Source organism: Aquarana catesbeiana, linkage group LG08, assembly GCF_042186555.1.
Source record: "Aquarana catesbeiana isolate 2022-GZ linkage group LG08, ASM4218655v1, whole genome shotgun sequence".
Taxonomy (NCBI): domain Eukaryota; kingdom Metazoa; phylum Chordata; class Amphibia; order Anura; family Ranidae; genus Aquarana; species Aquarana catesbeiana.
Genome location: NC_133331.1, coordinates 35,601,877 through 35,625,906, shown reverse-complemented (window position 1 = coordinate 35,625,906; position 24,030 = coordinate 35,601,877). Strand labels below are relative to the sequence as shown.

General features: G+C 44.2%; 1 protein-coding gene across 2 annotated transcripts in view; it reads left to right on the top strand.

Moving 5' to 3' along the window:
- Positions 1-24,030, top strand: part of GLRX3 (glutaredoxin 3) — a 79,976-nt gene that overhangs the window by 40,158 nt on the left and 15,788 nt on the right. The window contains exons 4-8 of one of the 2 annotated variants that reach the window (XM_073595693.1): positions 2,796-2,997; positions 18,210-18,382; positions 18,463-18,524; positions 21,901-21,958; positions 22,071-22,123. In XM_073595693.1, coding sequence (XP_073451794.1) covers positions 2,796-2,997; positions 18,210-18,382; positions 18,463-18,524; positions 21,901-21,958; positions 22,071-22,123 — 548 coding nt within the window. Of the gene's footprint in view, positions 1-2,773; positions 2,998-18,209; positions 18,383-18,462; positions 18,525-21,900; positions 21,959-22,070; positions 22,124-24,030 lie in introns of both variants that reach the window. The other variant, XM_073595694.1, reaches the window with a different exon arrangement.

Below are 24,030 nucleotides of genomic sequence, written 5' to 3'. Positions count from 1 at the left end.
GATGGCTGTCAGGGAACATATGTCCACTGACACCTGCCAACATCTGATCCGGTCCACCAAAAACAGACAGATGGAGATCCATTCCCAATCTGTCGATCGGATTGGATGACAATTTTAAAGCATGACATGTTAGGTATCTATTTACTCGGTGTAAACATCATCTTTTATATTTTACCCAAAAATTTGGTTATATATTGTTTAATTTTAATGGGAAAAAAAAAGTATTTTTCGAAAAAGAAAAATTGCGTTTTAACCACTTCAGCCCCGTGAGAATTTAGCCCCTTCCTGACCAGAGCACTTTTTGCGATTCGGCACTGCTTCAATTTAACTGACAATTGCGCGGTCGTGCGACGTTGTACCCAAACGAAATTGACGTCCTTTTTTTTCCCCACAAATAGAGCTTTCTTTTGGTGGTATTTGATAGCCTCTGCGGTTTTTATTTTTTGCGCTTCATACAAAAAAAGAGCGACGATTTTGAAAAAAACGCATTATTTTTTACTTTTTGCTAGAAATAAATATCCCCCCATATATATCAAAAAAACATTTTTTTCCTTAGTTTAGGCCGATACATATTCTTCTACTTGGTATTCTTCTTGGTAAAAAAAAAAAAAAATCGCAGTAAGCGTATTTTGATTGGTTTGCGCAAAAGTTATAGCATCTACAAAATAGGGGATAGATTTATAGTATTTTTATTTTTTATTTTTTTTTTTTTTTTACTAGTAATGGCGGCGCTCTGCGATTTTTATCGTGACTGCGACATTATGGCGGACACATCGGACATTTTTGGAACCATTGGCATTAATACAGCGATCAGTGCAAATAAAAAGGCAGTGAAGGGGTTAACACTAGGGGGGCGGTGAAGGGGTTAACTGTGTTCCCTGGGAGGTGATTCTAACTGAAGGGGGAGGGGACTAACTACAGGATGTGACAGATCGTGGTTCCTATCTAAAAGGAACACACGATCTGTCACTCCTGTCAGAACAGGGAAGTGTGTGTTTACATACACTCGTCCCCGTTCTGTGTCTACTGGTCACGATCGCTCGTGGCCGGCGGTCATAGCGACTGTCGGCCACGGGCATCGGCACCCCCCGCTGTGCAGCAGGCGCTCGCCTGCTATCTGGACCCCGCGAGATCACTTACAGTAACGTGATTTCGCGCAGGGGAGCCAGCCTGTAAAACTGCGGTGACTGGTCCAGAAGCGGTTAAAAACCGCTGCTCGTGACATAAAAAAAAAAAAAAAAAAAAAAAAGCAACAATTGCCATTTTATTCTCCAGGGTCTCTGCTAAAAAAAAAAAAAAAAAAATAATGTTTTAGGCCTCATGCACACGTTTTTTGACGTTTTTACAGCAACTGTTTTTGGCTGTAGACGTTTTTTTCTACACTCATTAAACTCTCCATCATGTTATCCTATGTGTCCATGCACACACAGGCTGTTATCAGTAGTTTTGGGCAGTGGCGTTTTTGAGCAGTAAAGAAAACCCAAAACTAGAGGGTTCTGAGAGACGTTTTTCAGCTGTAAAAACGCTCTAACACTGATAAATGTCGATAAGGGCTCAAAAACGTCGCTCACCAGCGTTTTTTTTTAACGTTTTTGGTCCATTGAAAAACAAAAAAAATATATATACCGTATATACTCGAATATAAGTCGAGTTTTTTAGCACATTTTTTGTGCTGAAAGTGCCCCCCTCGACTTATACTGGAGTCCAGCACTTTTCTGCAGCAAAAAATTTCATTTTCCGAACTGATTTGGGGCCCTGTATCTCAGGGCCACTTGGTGATAGGAACCCCATATTCGATGTACAAACCCAGTGGAACTTGTACCATAACATATCCAAAGATGGGGTTCCTAGCACCAAGTGATCCCGAGATACGGGGCCCCAAAGCCGGTTTGGAAAATGTCATTCTCTGCTGCAGAAAAGTGCTTGACATTTTCTGAACTGATTTTTGGGGCCCTGTATCTCGGGGCCACTTGGTGCTAGAAACCCCAGCTTTGGATATTTTATGGTGCTAGTTCCACTAGGTTTGCACACCAAATTTGGGGTTCCTAGCACTAAGTGGCCTTGAGATACGGGGCTCCAAATTCGGTCAACTGTGTCCATCTGCAGCAATGTCATTTCGGGACTCTTTGAGTTCAGAGACCCCGAATTTTGGCTGTGGCTAGGGGGCATCTAGGAACCCTTAACTACTGAGTTTGAAGTTCGGGGGACCTATGGCTGCAAATGGGCATTGTGACCCTCTTTTCCCACTTACAGTAGCTGCGCATTTCTCACCCTAGGCTTATACTCGGGTCAATAAGTTTTTCCCATTTTTTTTTTTTTTTTTTTTTTTTTTTTTTTTTTTGTGGTAAATTAGGGCCTTGGCTTATACTCGGATCGACTTATACTCGAGTATATATAAAAAGCCAATCGCGGAAAAACACTAAAAATTGCTATTGCAAAAACGTTGAAAAAAGTTGACAAACTCACTGCAAAGCTACTGGCGTTTTTATAACGTTATTTTAACGTCCAGTGTGCATGAGGCCTGAGGGTTCTAGGTAATTTTCTAGCAAAAAAAAACAACATATTTTTAACTTGTAAACAAGAAGTGCCAGAAAAGGCCTGGTCCTTAAGTGGGTAATCATGTATGAGGTATTTGCAGTGCATCTCATGTTTCTGAGAAGCTGATGTCAGATTATTTTGAACCATGTCGTACCCAGGAGTAATACATTGCTTGGCTGTGTTTTATATTTGATGTTCTGACTTTTTTTTTTTTCCATTGCCTACAACCTCTCAGCATGATGTATCTTGTGTCTCAGAGTTCTCAGAAGATTGACAGGCTAGATGGGGCTCATGCACCCGAGCTGACCAAGAGAGTCCAGCGCCATGCATCAAACACCGCTTTTCCCGCTGCCCCCAACAGCACTCCCAAAGAGGACCTCAACGTCAGGCTTAAGAAGCTGATCAATGTGGCCCCGTGTATGCTATTCATGAAAGGATCTCCCCAGGAACCCAGATGTGGTACGTATATCCTGCTTTTTTTTAATATATGGGCAAAGCAGAAAAGTGTGTTGTTTTTGTTTGTTTGTTTTTGTTTTTGTTTTTTTTTTATTATTATTTTTTTAATTTAACTTAAGCCTTATAACTCTGGCTTACGTTTTGAACCAAGAAACTGTTTTTTTTTTTTTTTTTTTTTTTTTTATTGTTGGGCAATGATGGTAACACATTGGCAAAATGAATCTTAAAGCGGATCTTCAATGCATCTGAGCACCACCAACCAAAAACATTCTTTAATTAATTTTTAAGATTCAAAGCAAACTCAACCCATCTATTCCATGTCCTCCATGCTTTATTTGGTTAAGAAAGCACCTTGAAAAACACTTCCCTAGTGTTTCACTCCCCTTTCTGACCATGGCCATCTTGAGTAAGGGCAGATAATTCATGTAGCATTTTACTTCCTGGAATCCATCTGCCCTTAGCTCAGGCCTTCAGGCAGGAGCGTGTGCTTAGCTGAGAAAGGAAAGGCACTTCTGAAGACTCCTGGGATATGTGACATCATTTGCCTAGGCCTGGAAACCAGGAAGTAACTGAAGAAATGTAAAAAAAAAAAAAGTTTATAACAAGTAAATATGATATATTTTCCTTCCTATCTATTTACTAATACTAGCAGAATACGGATTTAAAAAGAATCAGTGTTGATTGTAAGAGGGAAGTTCCACTTTAATTGTCCATGTAGAGATTTTCTGAGAATCATATTTGCTCGGACAGCCTCTAAGGAGACCTTTAAAAAAAATCAGGTGTTTAATCAAGGCACCAGGTGACCACTCCCCCCTATTTACAGAGCTCAGTAGCTCAAACCCAAATTTATTAACACAACTGAATGAAACAGGGTAGTGACTGTCCAGCCGAAAACCAGCTTTAGAGACCCTTAGGCCCTTTTCACATGAATGACAGTCTTTACTACCCTTTGAAAAGTGATCTGCATTGGCTTGCTTTTCAGAGGGAGGTAGAACTGCTGCTTCCAGGCATGCAGGAGGTGATCTTGCTGCTTTCTAAGTGTGTGTGTGTGTGTGTGTAGTAAAAAAAAAAAATATATATATATATTTATTTTATAATATACAGTGGGGACGGAAAGTATTCAGACCCCCTTAAATGTCCACCGGGCACCCGTGATCGCTCCTGACAGAGCGAGAACGGGGATTTGTGTGTGTAAACACAAATCCACATCCTGACGGGAGAGGAGACAGGTCGTTTGTTCCTAGGATACAGGAACAACGATCGGTCTCCTCCCCAAGTCAGTCTCATCTCCCACAGTTAGAACACACAGTCAGGGAACATCTTGATCGCCCCCTAGTGTTAACCTCTTCCCTGCCAGTGACATTTACACAATAACCAGTGCATTTTTATAGCTCTGATCGCTGTATAAGTGTTAGTGGTCCAAAAAATGTGTCAAGTGTCCGATCTGTCCGCTGCAATGTTGCAATCCCGATAAAAATCGCAGATCGCCGCCATTAATAGTAAAAAAAAATAATAAAAATGCTATAAATCTATCCCCTATTTTGTAGGCGCTATAACTGTTGCTCAAACTAATCAATATACACTTATTGGGATTTTTTTTTTTTTTTTTTTTACCAAAAATCGGCCTAAACTGATGAAGAATTTTTAAATTTTTTTTTTTATTTTGGAGTATTATAGCAAAAAGTAAAAAAATATTGTGTGTGGGTTTTTTTTTTTTTCCAAAATTGTCATATAGTTACATAGTAGGTGAGGTTGAAAAAAGACACAAGTCCATCAAGTCCAACCTATGTGTGTGATTATATGTCAGTATTACATTGTATATCCCTGTATGTTGCAGTCATTCAGGCGCTTATCTAATAGTTTCTTGAAGCTATCAATGCTCCCCGCTGAGACCACCGCCTGTGGAAGGGAATTCCACATGCTTGCCGCTCTTACAGTAAAGAACCCTCTACGTAGTTTAACCACTTCAATACAGGGCACTTGGTCACCTTCCTGCCAGACCAATTTTCAGCTTTCAGCGCTGTCGCAGTTTCAATGACAATTGCGCGGTCATTCTACACTGTACTCAAACTAAATTTTTATCATTTTGCTCCCACAAATAGAGCTTTCTTTTGGTGGTATTTGATCATCTCTGCGGTTTTTATTTTTTGCTAAACAAATAAAAAAAGCCCGAAAATTTTGAAAAAAATAAGTTTTGCTTTTGTTTCTGTTAAAAAAATTTGTAAATAAGTAAGTTTTTTTTTTCTCTTTCACTGATGGGCACTGATAAGGCGGCACTGGTAGGCGTCACTGATGGGCACTGGTAGGCGTCACTGATGGGCACTGATAGGCGTCACTGATGGGCACTGGTAGGCGTCACTGATGGTCACTGGTAGGCGGCACTGTTAGGGGGCACTGCTGGGCACTGTTAGGGGGCACTGCTGGGCACTGTTAGGGGGCACTGCTGGGCACTGTTAGGGGGCACTGCTGGGCACTGTTAGGGGGCACTGCTGGGCACTGTTAGGGGGCACTGCTGGGCACTGTTAGGGGGCACTGCTGGGCACTGTTAGGGGGCACTGCTGGGCACTGGTAGGCGGCACTGCTGGGCACTGGTAGGCGGCACTGCTGGGCACTGGTAGGCGGCACTGCTGGGCACTGGTAGGCGGCACTGCTGGGCACTGGTAGGCGGCACTGCTGGGCACTGGTAGGCGCCACTGATATGATGCACTGATAGGCATCCCTGGTGGCACTGACAGTGGTAGGCATTGGAGTGGGCACAGATTGGCAGCTGCCTGGGCACATTGTGGTATTTCCCTGGGGGTCTAGGGGAATACCTGGTGGTCCAGTGTGGATCGCTTCCCTGGTGGTCCTGGGCGGCTTCCCTGGTGGTCCTGGGCGGCTTCCCTGGTGGTCCTGGGCGGGATCCGAGGGGGGCTGTGCTGATAAACAATCAGCACAGACCCTCCCCTGTCAGGGGAGCAGCCGATCGGCTCTCCTCTACTCGTGTCTGTCAGACGCGAGTGAGGAAAAGCGGATTCCCGGCTCTTCCTAGTTTCATCATGATCAGCCGTGATTGGACACAGCTGATCACATGGTAAAGAGTCTCCGTCAGAGACTCTTTGCCTAGATCGGTGTTGCGGGGTGTCAGACTGACACCCCGCAACAACGATCGCCGCGATGTGCGCCCCCGCTTGATATTCCTGATCACGTCATTTGACGTCCGGTCAGGAGTATCAAACCACTTTGCCACCGTCATTTTGTAATAGGGCGGGCGGCAAGTGGTTAAGGTTAAACCTCTTTTCTTTTAATTTTAATGAGTGGCCATGAGTCTTGTTAAACTCCCTTCTGCGAAAAAGTTTTCTCCCTATTGTGGGGTCACCAGTACGGTATTTGTAAATTGAAATCATATCCCCTCTCAAGCGTCTCTTCTCCAGAGAGAATAAGTTCAGTGCTCGCAACCTTTCCTCATAACTAATATCCTCCAGACCCTTTATTAGCTTTGTTGCCCTTCTTTGTACTCGTTCCATTTCCAGTACATCCTTCCTGTCGCTCTTCTTTTGTTTATAGCGCAAAAAAAAAAAAAAACGCAGAGGTGATCAAATACCACCAAAAGAAAGCTCTATTTGTGGGGAAAAAAAGGACATAAATTTTGTTTGGTTACAACGTCGCACAACAGCTCAATTGTCATTTAAAGCGACGCAGCACCGAATCGCAAAAAAATGGCTTGGTCAGGAAGGGGGTAAATCCTTCCAGGGCTAAAGTGGTTAAAGACTTTTTGATTGGTGGTCTGGATGACAGAATTATTCTCCAGTTTGCTCAATTCTACCTTATGTAATGTGAAAATATCACAAGGCTTAGGAAATTGTCCTCTCTTCTTACTATCAAAATCCTTAAGCCCGGGTTCATACCTATGTGAATTGAATGTGGGTTTCCCCGTATCCAGTTCGCATAGTAGGAGAATGTGACCGGCTCTCTATGGAGACGGTTCACATATCACCGGGGCAGCTGTGGAGCGCGTATCACAGAAACGCTGTGCGTCTTTTTGGCTCCGTTTCAGGGCCGAATTCAGGCAAAGATTCGGCCCCGAGTCGTCCCTGAAACGGAGAATGGGGACGCACAGCGTTCCTGTGCGATCCGCAGCCAGTTTAGGTGTGAACCAAGCCTGAAATGGAGGGAGAAGGTTCCTTTAGTTTCCTAGATGCCTGAAGACAAGTTATCGCTATACTGAAGCCACCAAAGATTTGAAAAAGGAGCGCAGCCTGTTCTTTACCTCCTGGGAGTTCAAACAGGTCTAAAAGCTACAAAAAGATTGACTGAAGGAGAAATCGGGCGAACTCCTCTTCTCGTCATCCTCGGAGTCCCTGTGAAATGTGTTCTAGGGAAACATTGCTTTCTATAAGAAAAAAAAGTATAGGTTTTTTTTTTTTACATAGAAGCTATTGAGCCATTTTATCAGTCCATGTATCAATCTGCAGCCTCTGATTATACAGTATCTCACAAAAGTGAGTACACCCCTCACATATTTTTGAATATTTTATTATATCTTTTATAAGAAATGACACTTTGCTACAATGTAAAGTAGTGAGTGTACAGCTTGTATAACAGTGTAAATTTACTGTCCCCTCAAAATAACTCAACACAGCCATTATTGTCTAAACTGCTGGCAACAAAAGTGAGTACACCCCTAAGTGAAAATGTCCAAATTGGGCCCAAAGTGTCAATATTTTGTGTGGCCAACATTATTTTCCAGCACTGCCTTAACCCTCTTGGGCATGGAGTTCACCAGAGCTTCACAGGTTACCACTGGAGTCCTCTTCCACTCCTCCATTATGACATCACAGAGCTGGTGGATGTTAGAGACCTTGCGCTCCTCCACCTTCCATTTGAGGATGCCCCACAGATGCTCAATAGGGTTTAGGTCTGGAGACATGCTTGGCCAGTCCATCACCTTTACCCTCAGCTTCTTTAGCAAGGCAGTGGTCATCTTGAAGGTGTTTGGGGTCGTTATCATGTTGGAATACTGCCTTGTGGCCCAGTCTCTGAAGGGAGGGGATCATGCTCTGCTCCAGTATGTCACAGTACATGTTGGCATTCATGGTTCCCTCAATGAACTGTAGCTCCGCAGTGTCGGCAGCACTCATGCAGCCCCAGACCATGACACTCCCACCACCAGGCTTGACTGTAGGCAAGACACACTTGTCTTTATACTCCTCACCTGGTTGCCGCCACACACGCTTGTCACCATCTAAACCATATAAGTTTATCTTGGTCTCATCAGACCACAGGACATGGTTCCAGTAATCCATGTCCTTAGTCTCCTTGTCTTCAGCAAACTGGGGGCTTTCTTGTGCATCATCTTTTAGAAGAGGCTTCCTACTGGGAGGACAGCCACGCAGACCAATTTGATGCAGTGTGTGGCGTATGGTCTGAGCACTGACAGGCTGACCCCCCACCCCTTCAACCTCTGCAGCAATGCTGGCAGCACTCATACGTCTTTTTCCTAAAGACAACCTCTGGATATGACGCTGAGCACGTTCACTCAACTTCTTTGGTCGACCATGGCGAGGCCTGTTCTGAGTGGAACCTGTCCTGTTAAACCGCTGTATGGTCTTGGCCGCCGTGCTGCAGCTTAGATTCAGGGTCTTGGTAATCTTCTTATAGCCTAGGCCATCTTTATGTAGAGCAACAATAATTTTTTTCAGATCCTCAGAGAGTTCTTTGCCATGAGGCACCATGTTGAACTTCCAGTGACCAGTATGAGAGAGTGAGAGCGATAACACCACCTTTAACACACCTGGGACCTTGTAACCCTAACAAGTCACATGACACCGGGGAGGGGAAATGTTACCAGTGGTTTAGACATTAATGGCTGTGTGTTGAGTTATGTTGAGGGCTTTGTGTAACTAAAAGGCAGGCTTCATCCCCACGCTGGCTTGTATACAATTTTTAGGCGTTTTGACAAGGCACCCCTGAAGAAACCTCAAAGCACCCCAGGGTACCTGAGCACCTTAAAAAAGGCTTCCGGAGAAGCTGCATTTTGGTGAGAGGCTTTCAAAGTTCTCCTAAGACTTAAAGACTAACTCCACTTTTGTTGAGAAAAAAAACATTCCCCTCTGGGTGATCTATGTACAGTGCCTTGAAAGTATTCATACCCCTTTGAAATTTTCCACATTTTGTCATGTTACAACCAAAAACGTAAATGTATTTTATTGGGATTTTATGTGATAGACCAACACAAAGTGGTACATAATTGTGAAGTGGAAGGAACATGATAAATGGTTTTCAATTTTTTTTGCAAATAAATATGTGAAAAGTGTGGTGTGCATTTGTATTCAGCCCCCTTTACTTTGATACCCCTAACTAAAATCTAGTGGAACCAATTGCCTTCAGAAGTCACTTAATTAGTAAATGGAGTCCACCTGTGTGCAATTTTGATTTCAGTATAAAGGAGTCTGCAAAAGACTTGAGACTGGGGCGGAGGTTCACCTTCTAGCAGGACAACGACCCCAAATGTAAAGCCAGAGCTACAATGGAATGGTTTAGATCAAAGCATATTCATGTGTTAGAATGGCCCAGTCAAAGTCCAGACCTAAATCCAACTGAGAATCTGTAGCAAGACTTGAAAATTGCTGTTCACAGACACTCTCCATCCAATTTAACAGAACTTGGGCTATTTTGCAAAGAAGAATGGGCAAAAATGTCCTCTCTAGATGTACAAAGCTGGTAGAGACATCCCCAAAAACACTTGCAGCTGTAATTGCAGCAAAAGGTGGTTCTACAAAGTATAGACTCAGGGGGACTGAATACAAATGTACACCACACTTTTCACATAGTTATTTGTAAAAAAAATTTGAAAACCATTTATTTTCCTTCCACTTCACAATTATGTGCCACTTTGTGTTGGTCTATCACATAAAATCCCAATAAAATAAATGTAGGTTTTTGGTTGTAACATGACAAAATTTGGAAAATTTTCGAGGGGTATGAATACTTTTTCAAGGTACTGTACATTTGTAAGGATTTAAAAAAAAAAACGAAACCTTTTTGTTCTGAAGAAATACCTGTCTGTGTCCATGTTCAGAGTGAATATGTACGGGAGTGATTTTATAATTATCAATCAACTTCTGCACTTGCAGGGTTCTAATGAGGAAAGCGTCGGTCTGCATCTCTTTCGACATGATTTCCCTTTTGGGAGTATCTCGCCAAAAATGATATATTTTGTTGCAGGGGATGCCTTAAATCTGACGTAGGGCAGACTTCTGCGAAATCAGTGAGCCAATCACATAAAAGGAAATTACGTTTCTGGTGGGCATTCTGTACACAGAATGTCTCCAGGTAGCCATTTTGCATTGCATTTACCAGAAAATTACAGCGGCTGCAGATTGAAAATGTAGGGTAATTTTATATAACCTTCAGTTACAATATGACTTGTGTAGCAATTGTATAGGCTACAGTGAGGGGAAAAAGTATTTGATCCCCTGCTGATTTTGTATGTTTGCCCACTGACAAAGAAATGGTCTCATTTTAATGGTAGGTTTATTTTAACAGTGAGAGACAGAATAACAAAAATTTCCAGAAAAACTAATTTAAAAAAATGATTGATATAAGTATTTGACCCCTTGGAAAAAATGACTTAGTACTTGGGGACAAAACCCTTGTTGGCAATCAGAGGTCAGGCTTTTCTTGTAGTTGGCCTCCAGGTTTGCACACATCTCAGGAGAGATTTTGTCCCATTCCTCTTTGCAGATCCTCTCCAAGTCATTAAGGTTTCGAGGCTGACGTTTGGCAACTCGAACCTTCAGGTCCCTCCACATAGTTTCTATGGGATTAAGGTCTGGAGATTGGCTAGTAGGGATGAGCCGAACACCCCCCTGTTCGGTTCGCACCAGAACATGCGAACAGGAAAAAAGTTCGTTTGAACACGCGAACACCGTTAAAGTCTATGGGACACGAACATGAATAATCAAAAGTGCTCATTTTAAAGGCTAATATGCAAGTTATTGTCATAAAAAGTGTTTGGGGACCCAGGTCCTGCCCCAGGGGACATGGATCAATGCAAAAAAAAGTTTTAAAAATGGCCGTTTTTTCAGGAGCAGTGATTTTAATAATGCTTAAAGTCAAACAATAAAAGTGTAATATCCCTTTAAATTTCGTACCTGGGGGGTGTCTATAGTATGCCTGTAAAGGGGCGCATGTTTCCCGAGTTTAGAACAGTCTGACAGCAAAATGACATTTTGAAGGAAAAAACTCATTTAAAACTACCCGCGGCTATTGCATTGCCGACAATACACATAGAAGTTCATTGATAAAAACGGCATGGGAATTCCCCAAAGGGGAAACCCCGAACCAAAATTAAAAAAAAAGACGTGGGAGTCCCCCTAAATTCCATACCAGGCCCTTCAGGTCTGGTATGGATATTAAGGGGAACCCCGGACAAAATTTTTTAAAAAAAATGACGTGGGGTTCCCCCTAAATTTCATACCAGACCCTTCAGGTCTGGTATGGATTTTAAGGGGAACCCCGCGCCAAAAAAAAAAAACGGCGTGAGGTCCCCCCAAAAATTCATACCAGACCCTTATCCGAGCACGCAACCTGGCAGGCCGCAGGAAAAGAGGGGGGGACGAGAGTGCGGCCCCCCCCTCCTGAACCGTACCAGGCCACATGCCCTCAACATTGGGAGGGTGCTTTGGGGTAGCCCCCAAAACACCTTGTCCCCATGTTGATGAGGACAAGGGCCTCATCCCCAAAACCCTGGCCGGTGGTTGTGGGGGTCTGCGAGCGGGGGGCTTATCGGAATCTGGAAGCCCCCTTTAACAAGGGGACCCCCAGATCCCGGCCCCCCCCTGTGTGAAATGGTAAGGGGGTATTTACCCCTACCATTTCACTAAAAATCTGTCAAAAATGTTAAAAATGACAAGAGACAGTTTTTGACAATTCCTTTATTTAAATACTTCTTCTTTCTTCTATCTTCCTTCATCTTCTGGTTCTTCTGGTTCTTCCTCCGGCGTTCTCGTCCAGCATCTCCTCCGCGGCGTCTTCTATCTTCTTCTCCTCGGGCCGCTCCGCACCCATGGCATGGGGGGAGGCTCCCGCTCTTCTCTTCATCTTCTTCATCTTCTTCATCTTCTTCTCTTCTTCTTTTCTTCTCTTCTTCTCTTCTTCATTTTCTTCTCTGGGCTGCTCCGCACCCATGCTGGCATGGAGGGAGGCTCCCGCTGTGTGACGGCGCTCCTCGTCTGACAGTTCTTAAATAACGGGGGGCGGGGCCACCCGGTGACCCCGCCCCCTCTGACGCACGGGACATGACGGGACTTCCCTGTGGCATTCCCCGTGACGTCACAGGGAAGTCCCGTCAAGTCACCGTGCGTCAGAGGGGGGCGGGGTCACCGGGTGGCCCTGCCCCCGTTATTTAAGAACTGTCAGACGAGGAGCGCCGTCACACAGCGGGAGCCTCCCTCCATGCCAGCATGGGTGCGGAGCGGCCCGGAGAAGAAGAGAAGAGCGGGAGCCTCCCCCCCATGCCATGGGTGAGGAGCGGCCCGAGGAGAAGGAGATAGAAGACGCCGCGGAGGAGATGCTGGACGAGAATGCCGGAGGAAGAACCAGAAGATGAAGGAAGATAGAAGAAAGAAGAAGTATTTAAATAAAGGAATTGTCAAAAACTGTCTCTTGTCATTTTTAACATTTTTGACAGTTTTTTTAGTGAAATGGTAGGGGTAAGTACCCCCTTACCATTTCACACAGGGGGGGGGGGGGCGGGATCTGGGGGTCCCCTTGTTAAAGGGGGCTTCCAGATTCCGATAAGCCCCCCGCCCGCAGACCCCCACAACCACCGGCCAGGGTTGTGGGGATGAGGCCCTTGTCCTCATCAACATGGGGACAAGGTGTTTTGGGGGGCTACCCCAAAGCACCCTCCCAATGTTGAGGGCATGTGGCCTGGTACGGTTCAGGAGGGAGGAGGGGCCGCACTCTCGTCCCCCCCTCTTTTCCTGCGGCCTGCCAGGTTGCGTGCTCGGATAAGGGTCTGGTATGGATTTTTGGGGGGACCCCACGCCGTGTTTTTTTTTTTTTTTTTTGGCGCGGGGTTCCCCTTAAAATCCAGGTCTGGTATGGAATTTAAGGGGAACCCCACGTCTTTTTTTTTTTTTTTTTTTTTTTTTTTATTTTGGTTCGGGGTTCCCCTTTGGGGAATTCCCATGCCGTTTTTATCAATGAACTTCTATGTGTATTGTCGGCAATGCAATAGCTGCGGGTAGTTTTAAATGAGTTTTTTCCTTCAAAATGTCATTTTGCTGTCAGACTGTTCTAAACACAGGAAACATGCGCCCCTTTACAGGCATACTATAGACACCCCCCAGGTACGAAATTTAAAGGGATATTACACTTTTATTGTTTGACTTTAAGCATTATTAAAATCACTGCTCCTGAAAAAACGGCCGTTTTTAAAACTTTTTTTTGCATTGATCCATGTCCCCTGGGGCAGGACCCGGGTCCCCAAACACTTTTTATGACAATAACTTGCATATTAGCCTTAAAAATGAGCACTTTTGATTTCTCCCATAGACTTTTAAAGGGTGTTCCGCGGCATTCGAATTTGCCGCGAACACCCCTAATTGTTCGCTGTTCGGCGAACTTGCGAACAGCCAATGTTCGAGTCGAACATGAGTTCGACTCGAACTCGAAGCTCATCCCTACTAGCTAGGCCACTCCAGGACCTTAATGTGCTTCTCCTTGAGCCACTCCTTTGTTTCCTTGGCTGTGTGTTTTGGGTCATTGTCATGCTGGAATACCCATCCACAACCCATTTTCCATGCCCTGGCTGAAGGAAGGAAGTTCTCACCCAAGATTTGATGGTACATGGGCCTGTCCATCATCCCTTTTTGAGGTCAAGTTGTCCTGTCCCCTTAGCAGAAAAACATCCCCAAAGCATAATGTTTCCACCTCCATGTTTGAGTGTAGGGATGGTTTTCTTTGGGCCATAGGCACCATTCTTGCCTATACAGGTAACAAGCTGAAATTAGGAGCACTCTCTTTAAGAGAGTGCTCCTAATCTCAGCTCGTTACCTGTATAGAAGACACCTGGGAGCCAGGAATTTTGCTGATTGATAGGGGATCAAATACTTATTTCACTCATTAAAATGCCAATCAATTTATAACTTTTTTTTTAAATGAATTTTTCTGGATATTTTTGTTCTGTATCTTAGGCCCCTTTCATACTGGAGCGGTTTGCAAGCGCTATTGTGCTAAAAATAGCGCCTGCAAACCGACCTGAAACCGCCGCTGCTGTGTCTCCAGTGTGAAAGCCCGAGCGGTGCGCTGGCAGGAGCGAAAAAAAAACCTCCTGCAAACGGCATCTTTGGAGCGGTGAAGGAGCGGTGTATACACCGCTCCTGCCCTTCGAAGTCAGTGGGGCAGCGTGGCTATACCGCCGGCATAGCGCAGCTTTGCGGGCGGTTTTAACCCTTTTTCGGCCGCTAGCTGGGCAGTTTTACCGAATACCGCCGCTAAAACGATGGTTGCCGACGCCCCCACCGCCCCAGTGTGAAAGGGGCCTTACTGTTAAAATAATCCCACCATTAAAATTATAGACTGATCATTTCTTTGCCAGTGGACAAACGTACAAAATCAGCAGGGGATCAAATACTTTTTTTCTCTCACTGTACATATTCTTTAGGCCCCTTTCACACTGAGGCGCTTGTAAACTACCATTAAAAACACTGAGCACTTTTGAAGAGCTTTTCAGGTGCTTTTTAATCGCTTTCCATTAATTTCAATGGAGAAGGGTGTTTTTTCAAGCCGGTAATGCTTCACTACCGGGTGTGCTTACTGGCTATGGCAGCAGCAGCACCCGACAGCCGATGGAAACATCAACTGCGGTGCCGACATCGCTGGACTCCAGGACAGGTAAGTGTCCGATTTATTAAAAGTCAGCAGTTGCAGTGTGTGTAGCTGCTGGCTTTTTAATTTTTACAGCGGTGGGCGGATCTCCGCTTTAAGTCAGAAATTATTGTTTTTAGTATAATTTTATGTGGTTGTTTTGTTTTTGTTTTTTTCTTCTTTTTCTTTTTCTTTTTTTTTTTAAAGTCTTGTCTTACCTCTGTATTGCCTCCCAAGAGGAAGCACAGTGCAATATTTTTTATTTGTCTGAGTAATAATAGTATGTTTGTTTATTCATTCATCTTCGTACCCATGCAAAAAAACCAAGTCCTGTTTATTTTGTCCCAAAGCATGGTCTCCACTCTCGCTGCCTCCTTAACCCGTACAATTTGAAATCCAGGCCATTCATCTTGCTAGTCTTCATCCCATCACCTGGAGCTCCAGCAAAGCTTTCTGGTGGGGGGGCCGGTCCAGTAAAAATGATTGAATGTATTGGAAACAGAATAACCAAAAGCAATCAGCCTTCAGCTATTTACTAATGAACTCCCAGATGAATGAGGCGTAGTATCAGAGTGTGTGTTTCACTCGGGGCTGTACATGAACTTCACACTTCTCTGGCAGTAGAAATAAATAAAGAGCTCACATCACACACCCGCACCTTCACCGTATGCAGACCGCGGCCGCTCCACCGCACCGCCGAGAAGGGAAAAGCCGTATTTTAGCTGCGGGTGGGGGGGATGGAGGTCACACAAAGGCTAGTCCTGTACTGTGAGTTGTAAATACACTTCTGCTTAGACAAAGGGGGCTTTTTAATGAAGACTCTTTCATGTAACAGTACATGCGTTTCAGGTGTTTGCAAATAACGCCATGCGATTTGTAGAGATGAGACCCCTTTTTTTTTTTTTTTTTTTCTTGCTTTATGCCTGAAACGAATGACTGTAAATGTATGTTTAATAAAAGAATAAAGACCTGTAAGGATCAGAGTAATGTGGGCCATTAGGAGTCACGTGCCAGAAATCTCACAAAAATCCCTACTGACATTTCAAATAAACTGAACCTTTTCCTTTAACCACTTCAGCTGCGGAAGGTTTACCCCCCTTCATGACCAGGCCATTTTTGTGATACTGCACTGCGTTGCTTTAACTAGTTCCTGACCGCCCGCCGCAGTTATACTGCGGCAAGTTGACTCCTCTGCGCGAATCGCCGTCATTTTACGCTGGCCGTATACACAGTGATTCGTGGGCGCACGTGCACACATTCACAAGTGGGGGAGCCAACCAGCGGGTCCGGCGGACTCGATGTTCACCAGCCACCCGTGATCGCTCCAGAGACGGGCAGAACGGGGATCTGTCAGTGTAAACAAAGAGATCCCCGTTCTGTCAGGGGAAGGGAGAGAGAGATCATCTGTTCCTAGTGATTAGGAGCAGCGATCTCTCTCTACTCCCTGTCAGCCCAGCCCCCCATACAGTTAAAAACACCTCCCAGGGAACACTTAACCTCTTGATCGCCCCCCTAGTGTTAACCCCTTCCCTACCAGTGACATTTATACAGTAATCAGTGGCTATTTTTAGCTCTGATCGTTGTATAAATGTCAATGGTCCCAATAAAGTCAAGTGTCCGATCTGTCCGCTGCAATATCACAGTCCCGATAAAAATCGCAGATCACCGCCATTACTAGTAAAAAAAAAAAAAAAAAAAAAAAAAGCCATAACTCTATCCCCTATTTCAGGGATATGCAATTAGCGGACCTCCAGCTGTTGCAAACTACAAGTCCCATCATGCCTCTGCCTCTGGGTGTCATGCTTGCAGCTGTCAGAGTCTTGCTATGCCTCATGGGACATGTAGTTCTGGAACAGCTGGAAGTCCGCTAATTGCTTATCCCTGCTCTATTTTGACGCTATAACTTTTGCGCAAACCAATCCATATACGCTTATTGCGATGTAATTTTTTTTTTTTTTCTTTAATTTGTTTGTTTATTTTTTTACCAAAAATATGTAGAATACATATCGGCCTAAACTGATGAAGAATTTTTTTTTTTTTTTTTTTTACATTTTGGGGATATTTATAATAGCAAAAAGTAAAAAAATATATATATATTTTTTTTTTTTCAAAATTGTCGGTCTTTTTTTTGTTTATAGCGCAAAAAATAAAAACTGCAGAGGTGATCAAATACCACCACAAGGATGCTCTGTTTGTGGGGGAAAAAAGGACATCAATTTTATTTGGGTACAGCATCGCACGACCGTGCAATTGTCAGTTAAAGCGACGCAGTGCCGAATCGCAAAAAATGGCCCTTATCCCACAAATAGAGTTTTCTTTTGGTGCTATTTGATCACCTCAGCTTTTTTTTTTTTTTTTTTTTTTTTGCACTATAAACAAAAGACTGACAATTTTGAAAAAATACTTTTTTGCTATAAAACATATCCAATAAAATAAAAAAAAATTAAATTTCTTCATCAATTTAGGCCAATATGTATTCTGCTACATGTTTTTGGTTAAAAAAAAAGTGGGTTGAATGATAAAATTAACAGATCAGGTCAAAACTGCTGTACTAACAATCTGATGTTAGTACAGCGATCTTCCCTGCTGTGCCATTGTGTTTTGACACAATGGCGTCAGCGCTCTCAGCCATTGGCAGATCTTGAGCCAGTCGGGTGTTGGTTTTCCAGCATGCTCATCAGACAGAAGCCGGCCTGGCTGCCATACACATGGGCCAAATGTTGGCTGTTTTTTTTTTTTTTATTGAACCGACCGATGTCGCCCAGCATTTGGCCCATGTATACCAGGCTTTAGACTGTTGGGTATGGCCGGTCCCTCTCTTCTCCCAGCTCAGGTTTTTATCACAGTTGTGCAGGATGTCATGAACCAGATTACCCAATTATTTGCTGACTTGGATCTCAGAGGCTACAAGTGCCTCTCCCATTCCCTCTTCTAAAGATTCTTTGTCTGATTTGCCCATGGCCTTTCTAAGTCGGCCACAAAAACGTATTCTGATTCTGATTCACTCCAGTCCTTAAATAACGAGCTTGTGTAGATAACCGGAAAATCTCCCTCCTAATGTGTTTCCTGGGATCCAGCACCATTTATTTACTGGTGGCTGATAGGAATTTTTCCTGACCCACAGCGAGTGTCTGCCATGAGCTTCCAAAGCCCCCGCTAGTTTCCGAGGGCCACTTTCCGAATGTAACAATCCATACGTTGTTAAGAAATCAAGCTGAGAACATGAGCCAACAATCACAGACATGATAAATATTGTGCTCTTACTTAGAATTAATGGACGGTACAATTTGCAGGTCACACCATGGGAGGCCAACGTGTGAGACTTTATACTTGACTTCTACGTGATTTGTGTCTTGCAGGATTCAGCAGACAAATCATAGGCATCCTTAACAAGCATAAGATCCAATTTAGCAGCTTTGATATATTGTCTGATGAGGAAGTGCGGCAGGGACTAAAGACCTTCTCCAACTGGCCCACTTATCCGCAGGTGTATGTCAATGGAGAGCTAATTGGAGGACTGGACATTGTCAAGGTGAGTAGAGACGATGTCTCCAGTGTCATTCTATTGCCAGGATACAAATGCCTGTACTTAACCAAGGCTCTCATTTACAGGAGATGGAGGCATCAGGGGAGCTAGATACTATGTGTCCCAAGGCCCAGAGTCTGGAGGACAGGTAAAGACCCTCCTTTTATATGAAAAAAAAAAAACAATGACATTTCCAAGAATACATTAAAAAAACGTCCAACTGTAGGACTTTTAAGGTGTCAATAAAGGAATGAAAAATGTAGTATTTTTAATTATAAAAAATATTTTATTAATGTCTATAAAAACATTGTTCATAAAAAATCCCTTATTTGCATGTCAAATTCAAATCGTATATTTAATACAGACACTACTGCTCTACATGTTTCGCTTCGAGTGAGCTTCTTCAGGAGTTTCTAGAGTGCTATATGAAATAATTACAAGTACAGTGGAACCTTGTTTACGAGTAACGCGGGTAACGAGCGTTTGACCCCTTTCACACTGGGGCGATTTGCAGGCGTTATTGCGCTAAAAATACCGCCTGCAAACCGACCCAAAACAGCCGCTGCTGTTTGTTCAGTGTGAAAGCCCGAGGGCTTTCACACTGAAGCGGTGCGCTGGCAGGAGAAGAAAAAAACTCCGCCGCATCTTTGGAGCAGTGAAGGAGCGGTGTATTCACCGCTCTTAAACCGCTCCTGCCCATTGAAATCAATGGGGCAGCGCGGCTATACCGCAGCAATACCGCGGCTATAGCCGCGCTATGCGAGCGGTTTTAACTCTTTTTTGGCGGCCAGCGGGGGTTAAAACCACACCGCTAGCGGCCGAATACAGCCGCAAAAACGACGGTAAAATAGCGCTGTTTTACCGCCGACGCCCCCACCGCCCCATTGTGAAAGGGGCCTTTTGGAAAGTCGAGCAACTTCTTTTTTTTTTTTTTTAAATTCTGACTCGGTTTGCGAGTGTTTTGCAAAACGAGCAGAATTCAAGCAAATGGGCGGTGCAGTACCGCATTTGGCCAGAGTTCCTTGGGCGCCGGGGACACTCGGAACAGTTCGGAAATACTCGGAAATACTCCGTTCCCGAGTGTTTCTAAGCCTTTCCGAGTTCAGCTGAGCTGTCCCCGAGTATTTCAGAGGCTCTCCGGCCCCCCCCCCACCTCTGGCCACATGCGGTATTGCATGTGATAGAAGTCAATGCGGAACAAATTATCTTTGTTTTCATTGACTTCTATAGGGAAACTCGCTTTGATATGCGAGTGGTTTGGATTACGAGCATTCTCCTGGAACGGATTATGCTCGTAATCCAAGGTTCCATTGTATGCAAACTCTACACGGTATGACGCCTAGGCATTTTGATTATTGAATATTTCCAGCAGATGACTCCATGTCATGAGCATGATGACCACGGGGTGGGCAAAAAATAACTGAATCCTGAATCAATGTTGATGGGATCAATAAAGTTGAAAAGTTATCATTCAAGCTTGTATATTGGCCTGAAAGCATTGACAAATTTGCTGGGTGTGGATATAGAGGAGCAGGATCCAGCTCTATTTTGGAAATCCCTCCACTAATAAACCCCCAGGAATTTAGTTATCCCAATGGAAGTGGCATCAAGAATGGCTTGCCTGCCGGTAGTATTAAATTAAAAACATGGAGGAAGAGGAGAGATGATACCCCCTCTCTCTCTCTCTCTCTTTCAGATCCTCTAATTCCTTTATTGACACCTTTTAAAAGTCCCACAGTTGGTCGTTTTTTTCATGTATTCTTCATAAAAAATGTGGTGTCCTCTCTGACCAGGCAACCCTTTATCTTTTTGAAAGAAATTTCCAAGCTTAACTTACCGACCAGCCTGCGACCAACCGAATTGACCTGTCCAACACTATGCTTTCAAAACAGGGGTTTAGTTGCACACATTTACAAATACATATGTAAACCACAGAGCCCCGGCAAGATCCCCTATTTTCTGTAGACCTAAACTCTCTAATTTCTGTGAGTCTCCAACAATGGAAGCACATGCATTTAAATGGACAGGTGGAGGGCAGATAAACCTGGAGGGAGCCCACCCCTCCTTAAAGTCGCAGGGGCACAATGAACACCCAGCCCATAGCACTGTGGCAGCAAAGGTGTCAGTGCTTTGCCTGCCCAATATAATTCATAGTACAAATAAGTGGTTTCTGCACCCCCCCCCCCCCCTGCCTATAACTGGTCACTGCAGCAAGGAGCATTGGAAGGGCAACGCATATAAAAACAAAGACATTTCCAAGCTCAACTGACAGACCAGCCTGCGACCATGTGATCGGCTGTGTCCAATCACAGCCGGTCACATGTACACACAGAGATGCTGGTATTCGGCACTCCTTGCCTCACACTGACAGAGTGTATGGTGAGGAGAGCCGATCAGTGGCATCTCCTCACAGGGGGACATCTACACATGAAATCGGGGCACTGATCATCAGTGCCCTGATTACAATATAGTGCCAACAGGTTCACCAGTCAGTGCCCACAAGTGCCACCAATCATTGCCCATTAGTGATGCCAGCCAGTGCTGCCCATCACTGCTGTCCATGAATAGCCGTCAGTGCCACCCATCAGTACCGCCTATCCGTGCCGTCTATCAGTGCCACCTATTAGTGCCCATCAGTGCTGCCTATCAGTACTCATCAGTGCCCATAAGTGCGGCATATTGGTTCCTCCTCATCAGTGCCCACTAGTTCAGCCTATCAGCGCCCTTCAGTGCCAACAGGTTCACCAGTCAGTGCCCACAAGTGCCACCAATCATTGCCCATTAGTGATGCCAGCCAGTGCTGCCCATCACTGCTGTCCATGAATAGCCGTCAGTGCCACCCATCAGTACTGCCTATCCGTGCCGTCTATCAGTGCCACCTATTAGTGCCCATCAGTGCTGCCTATCAGTACTCATCAGTGCCCATAAGTGCGGCATATTGGTTCCTCCTCATCAGTGCCCACTAGTTCAGCCTATCAGCGCCCTTCAGTGCCGCCTCATCTGCTCACATCAGTGAAGGAGTAAAATTACGTAGTTACAAAATTTACTGATCGAAACTAAGTAAAAAAATATGTTTTTTTTTTTTTCAAACTTTTTGGTCTAAAAAAAAAAAAAAAAAAAAACCCAGCGGAGCTCAAATACCACCAAAAGAAAGCTCTATTTGTGTGAAGAAAATGATAAAAATGTCACCTGGGTACAGTGTCGCATGACCGCGCAATTGTCATTCAAAGTGTGACGGCGCTGAAAGCTGAAAAATGGCCTGGGCAGGAGGGGGGTGTAAGTGCCCTGTAGGCAAGTGGTTAAGAGATGTGATTGGCTGATGTGGTATACACACAGTGTAAACAATCGTGCACCATGCCCTATGTATACATAATCGCATGAGACGATTGGCTTCTGGGACAAGTTTTGAGGCCTATTTTGCACACTGTCAGCAGATTTCTCATACCTGGTAACCAGATTACCCAAAATTTGTTTTAAAATATTGCCATAAAATGTTCCATTAATCACATTCTATATTTTTCCAGACTCAAAGCGCTTATTAACAAAGCTCCAGTCGTTCTCTTCATGAAAGGCAACAAGCAGGTATGTGTGTGTGTATAGGAATATGTAACATAGTATTATAGGATTGTTTCTTCAGAAAAGGGTTTAATAAAACACGAGTGTTTTACCTTCACTGTTTCCTATGTGCCTCCAGGTGGCCAAATGTGGATTTAGCCGTCAGATCCTTGAAATCCTCAATAACACGGGGTGAGTCGGGGAGCGTCTGCGGTTGGCGAGACGTAATTGATATGCTTTGTTTGCCTGTAGTAAATACTAATGTGCAGCTCCTGTTATTGACAACATGTCATTTTTGCCCGTCGGAGCGATTTTTCTTTTTATAGGCGGTGATTTATTCTGTTGTGCTGTTTTCATTTGTGTTACTGTTTAATGGATTGAAATTGTGTTGCATTGCTGGCCAGCAGTTTCTGTTATGACTTTTTTATGTCACGTTTCAGAGTTTTCTGTACTGATGTGAGCGATTAATACTTTAAAGAGCTTACGCATTTATTTTATTTATTTTTTTTTTTTTTATCATAAGCCTAAAAAAAAAAAAAAAATACATGCAGACATATGATTATCACCGTGTGTATGTGTGGCCAGCGTTAGAGAGATGCTCCAGACTGTTTCTGTACCTGAGTCCCATGTTCAGCCTGCTTCAGTGTCGGCTGGTGTTTTTTTTATTTTTTGAGGAGATGGCAAACAACCCCCCCCCCCACCCCTTCCCCCGACTATTACAGCCTCAGGTGCTTCAAAATACCACCCACTCCGCATTGGAATCCATGCATCCGGCAAGGGGGGGGGGGGGGGGGGGCGCCCTTAATGGATGGGCCACCCCTGGCCTGCTTGTAACCTCAATCCTGTCCAATTTCTCACCCACAACCCTAGCTGAGACCTTCTTTTGCAGCTGTCTTGTTGCAAGAGAGATTATTTAAAGGGGGTTTTAAAGGCAGAAGGTTTGTTATCTTAACCACTTCAGCCCCGGAAGATTTACCCACTTCCTGACCAGAGCATTTTTTTTCGGCACTGCGTCGCTTTAACTGACAATTGTGCAGTCGTGCGACTTTGTACATAAACAAAATTTGACGTCCTTTTTTCCCCACAAATAGAGATTTCTTTTGGGGGTATTTAATCACCTCTGCCGTTTTTTATTTTTTGCGCTATAAACAGAAAAAGAGCGACAATTTTGAAAAAAAAAAAAGTTATATTTTTTACTTTTTGCTATAATAAATATCCCAAAAAATATAAAAAAAACAAATTTCTTTCTCAGTTTAGGCGATTCTTCTACATATTTTTGATTTAAAAAATCGCAGCAAGTGTATATTGATTGGTTTGCGCAAAAGTTATAGCATCTACAAAATAGGGGATAGTTTTATGGCATTTTTATTAATTTTTATTAGTAATGGTGGCGATCTGCAATTTTTATCGTGACTGCAACATTGCGGCGGACACATCGGACACTTTTTACACTATTTTGGACCATTGTCATTTATACAGCGATCAGTACTATAAAAATGCACTGATTACTATGTAAATGACACTGGCAGGGAACCTTAGGGGGCGATCAAGGGGTTAAGTGTGTCCTAGGGAGTAATTCTAACTGCTACTGCTGACATGACAGCGATCACTGCTGGATCTCTGTCATGTTGCTAGGCAGAACAGGGAAATGCCTTGTTTACATAGGCATCTCCCTGTTCTGCCTCTCCTCACCACAGTCGCAGGCCCACTGGCGAACATTCGAGTTCCCGGGACCCGCGGGCACACGCCCGATAGGCGGGAAATATAAAGGGACGTACAGGTACGCCCATTTGCCTGCCTGTGCCATTCTGCCAACGTACATCTGTGTGCGGCGGTCGGCAATTGGGTAATGCGTTAAGATAAAAAACCTTCTGTGTGCAGCAGCCCACCTAACACTTACCTGAGCCCTATCTCTGTCCAGCGATGTGCATGAGTGCCTCGGCAGTCCGGGATTCTCCCTCCTGATTGGCTGAGACACCGCATAGGCGCCATTGGCTCCCACTGCTGTCAGTTAGCCAATCGGGAGAAAGAGGGGGCAGGGCTGAACCGCAGCTACAGTGTTTCCCCGAAGGTAAGACATCCTCCGAAAATAAGGCCTA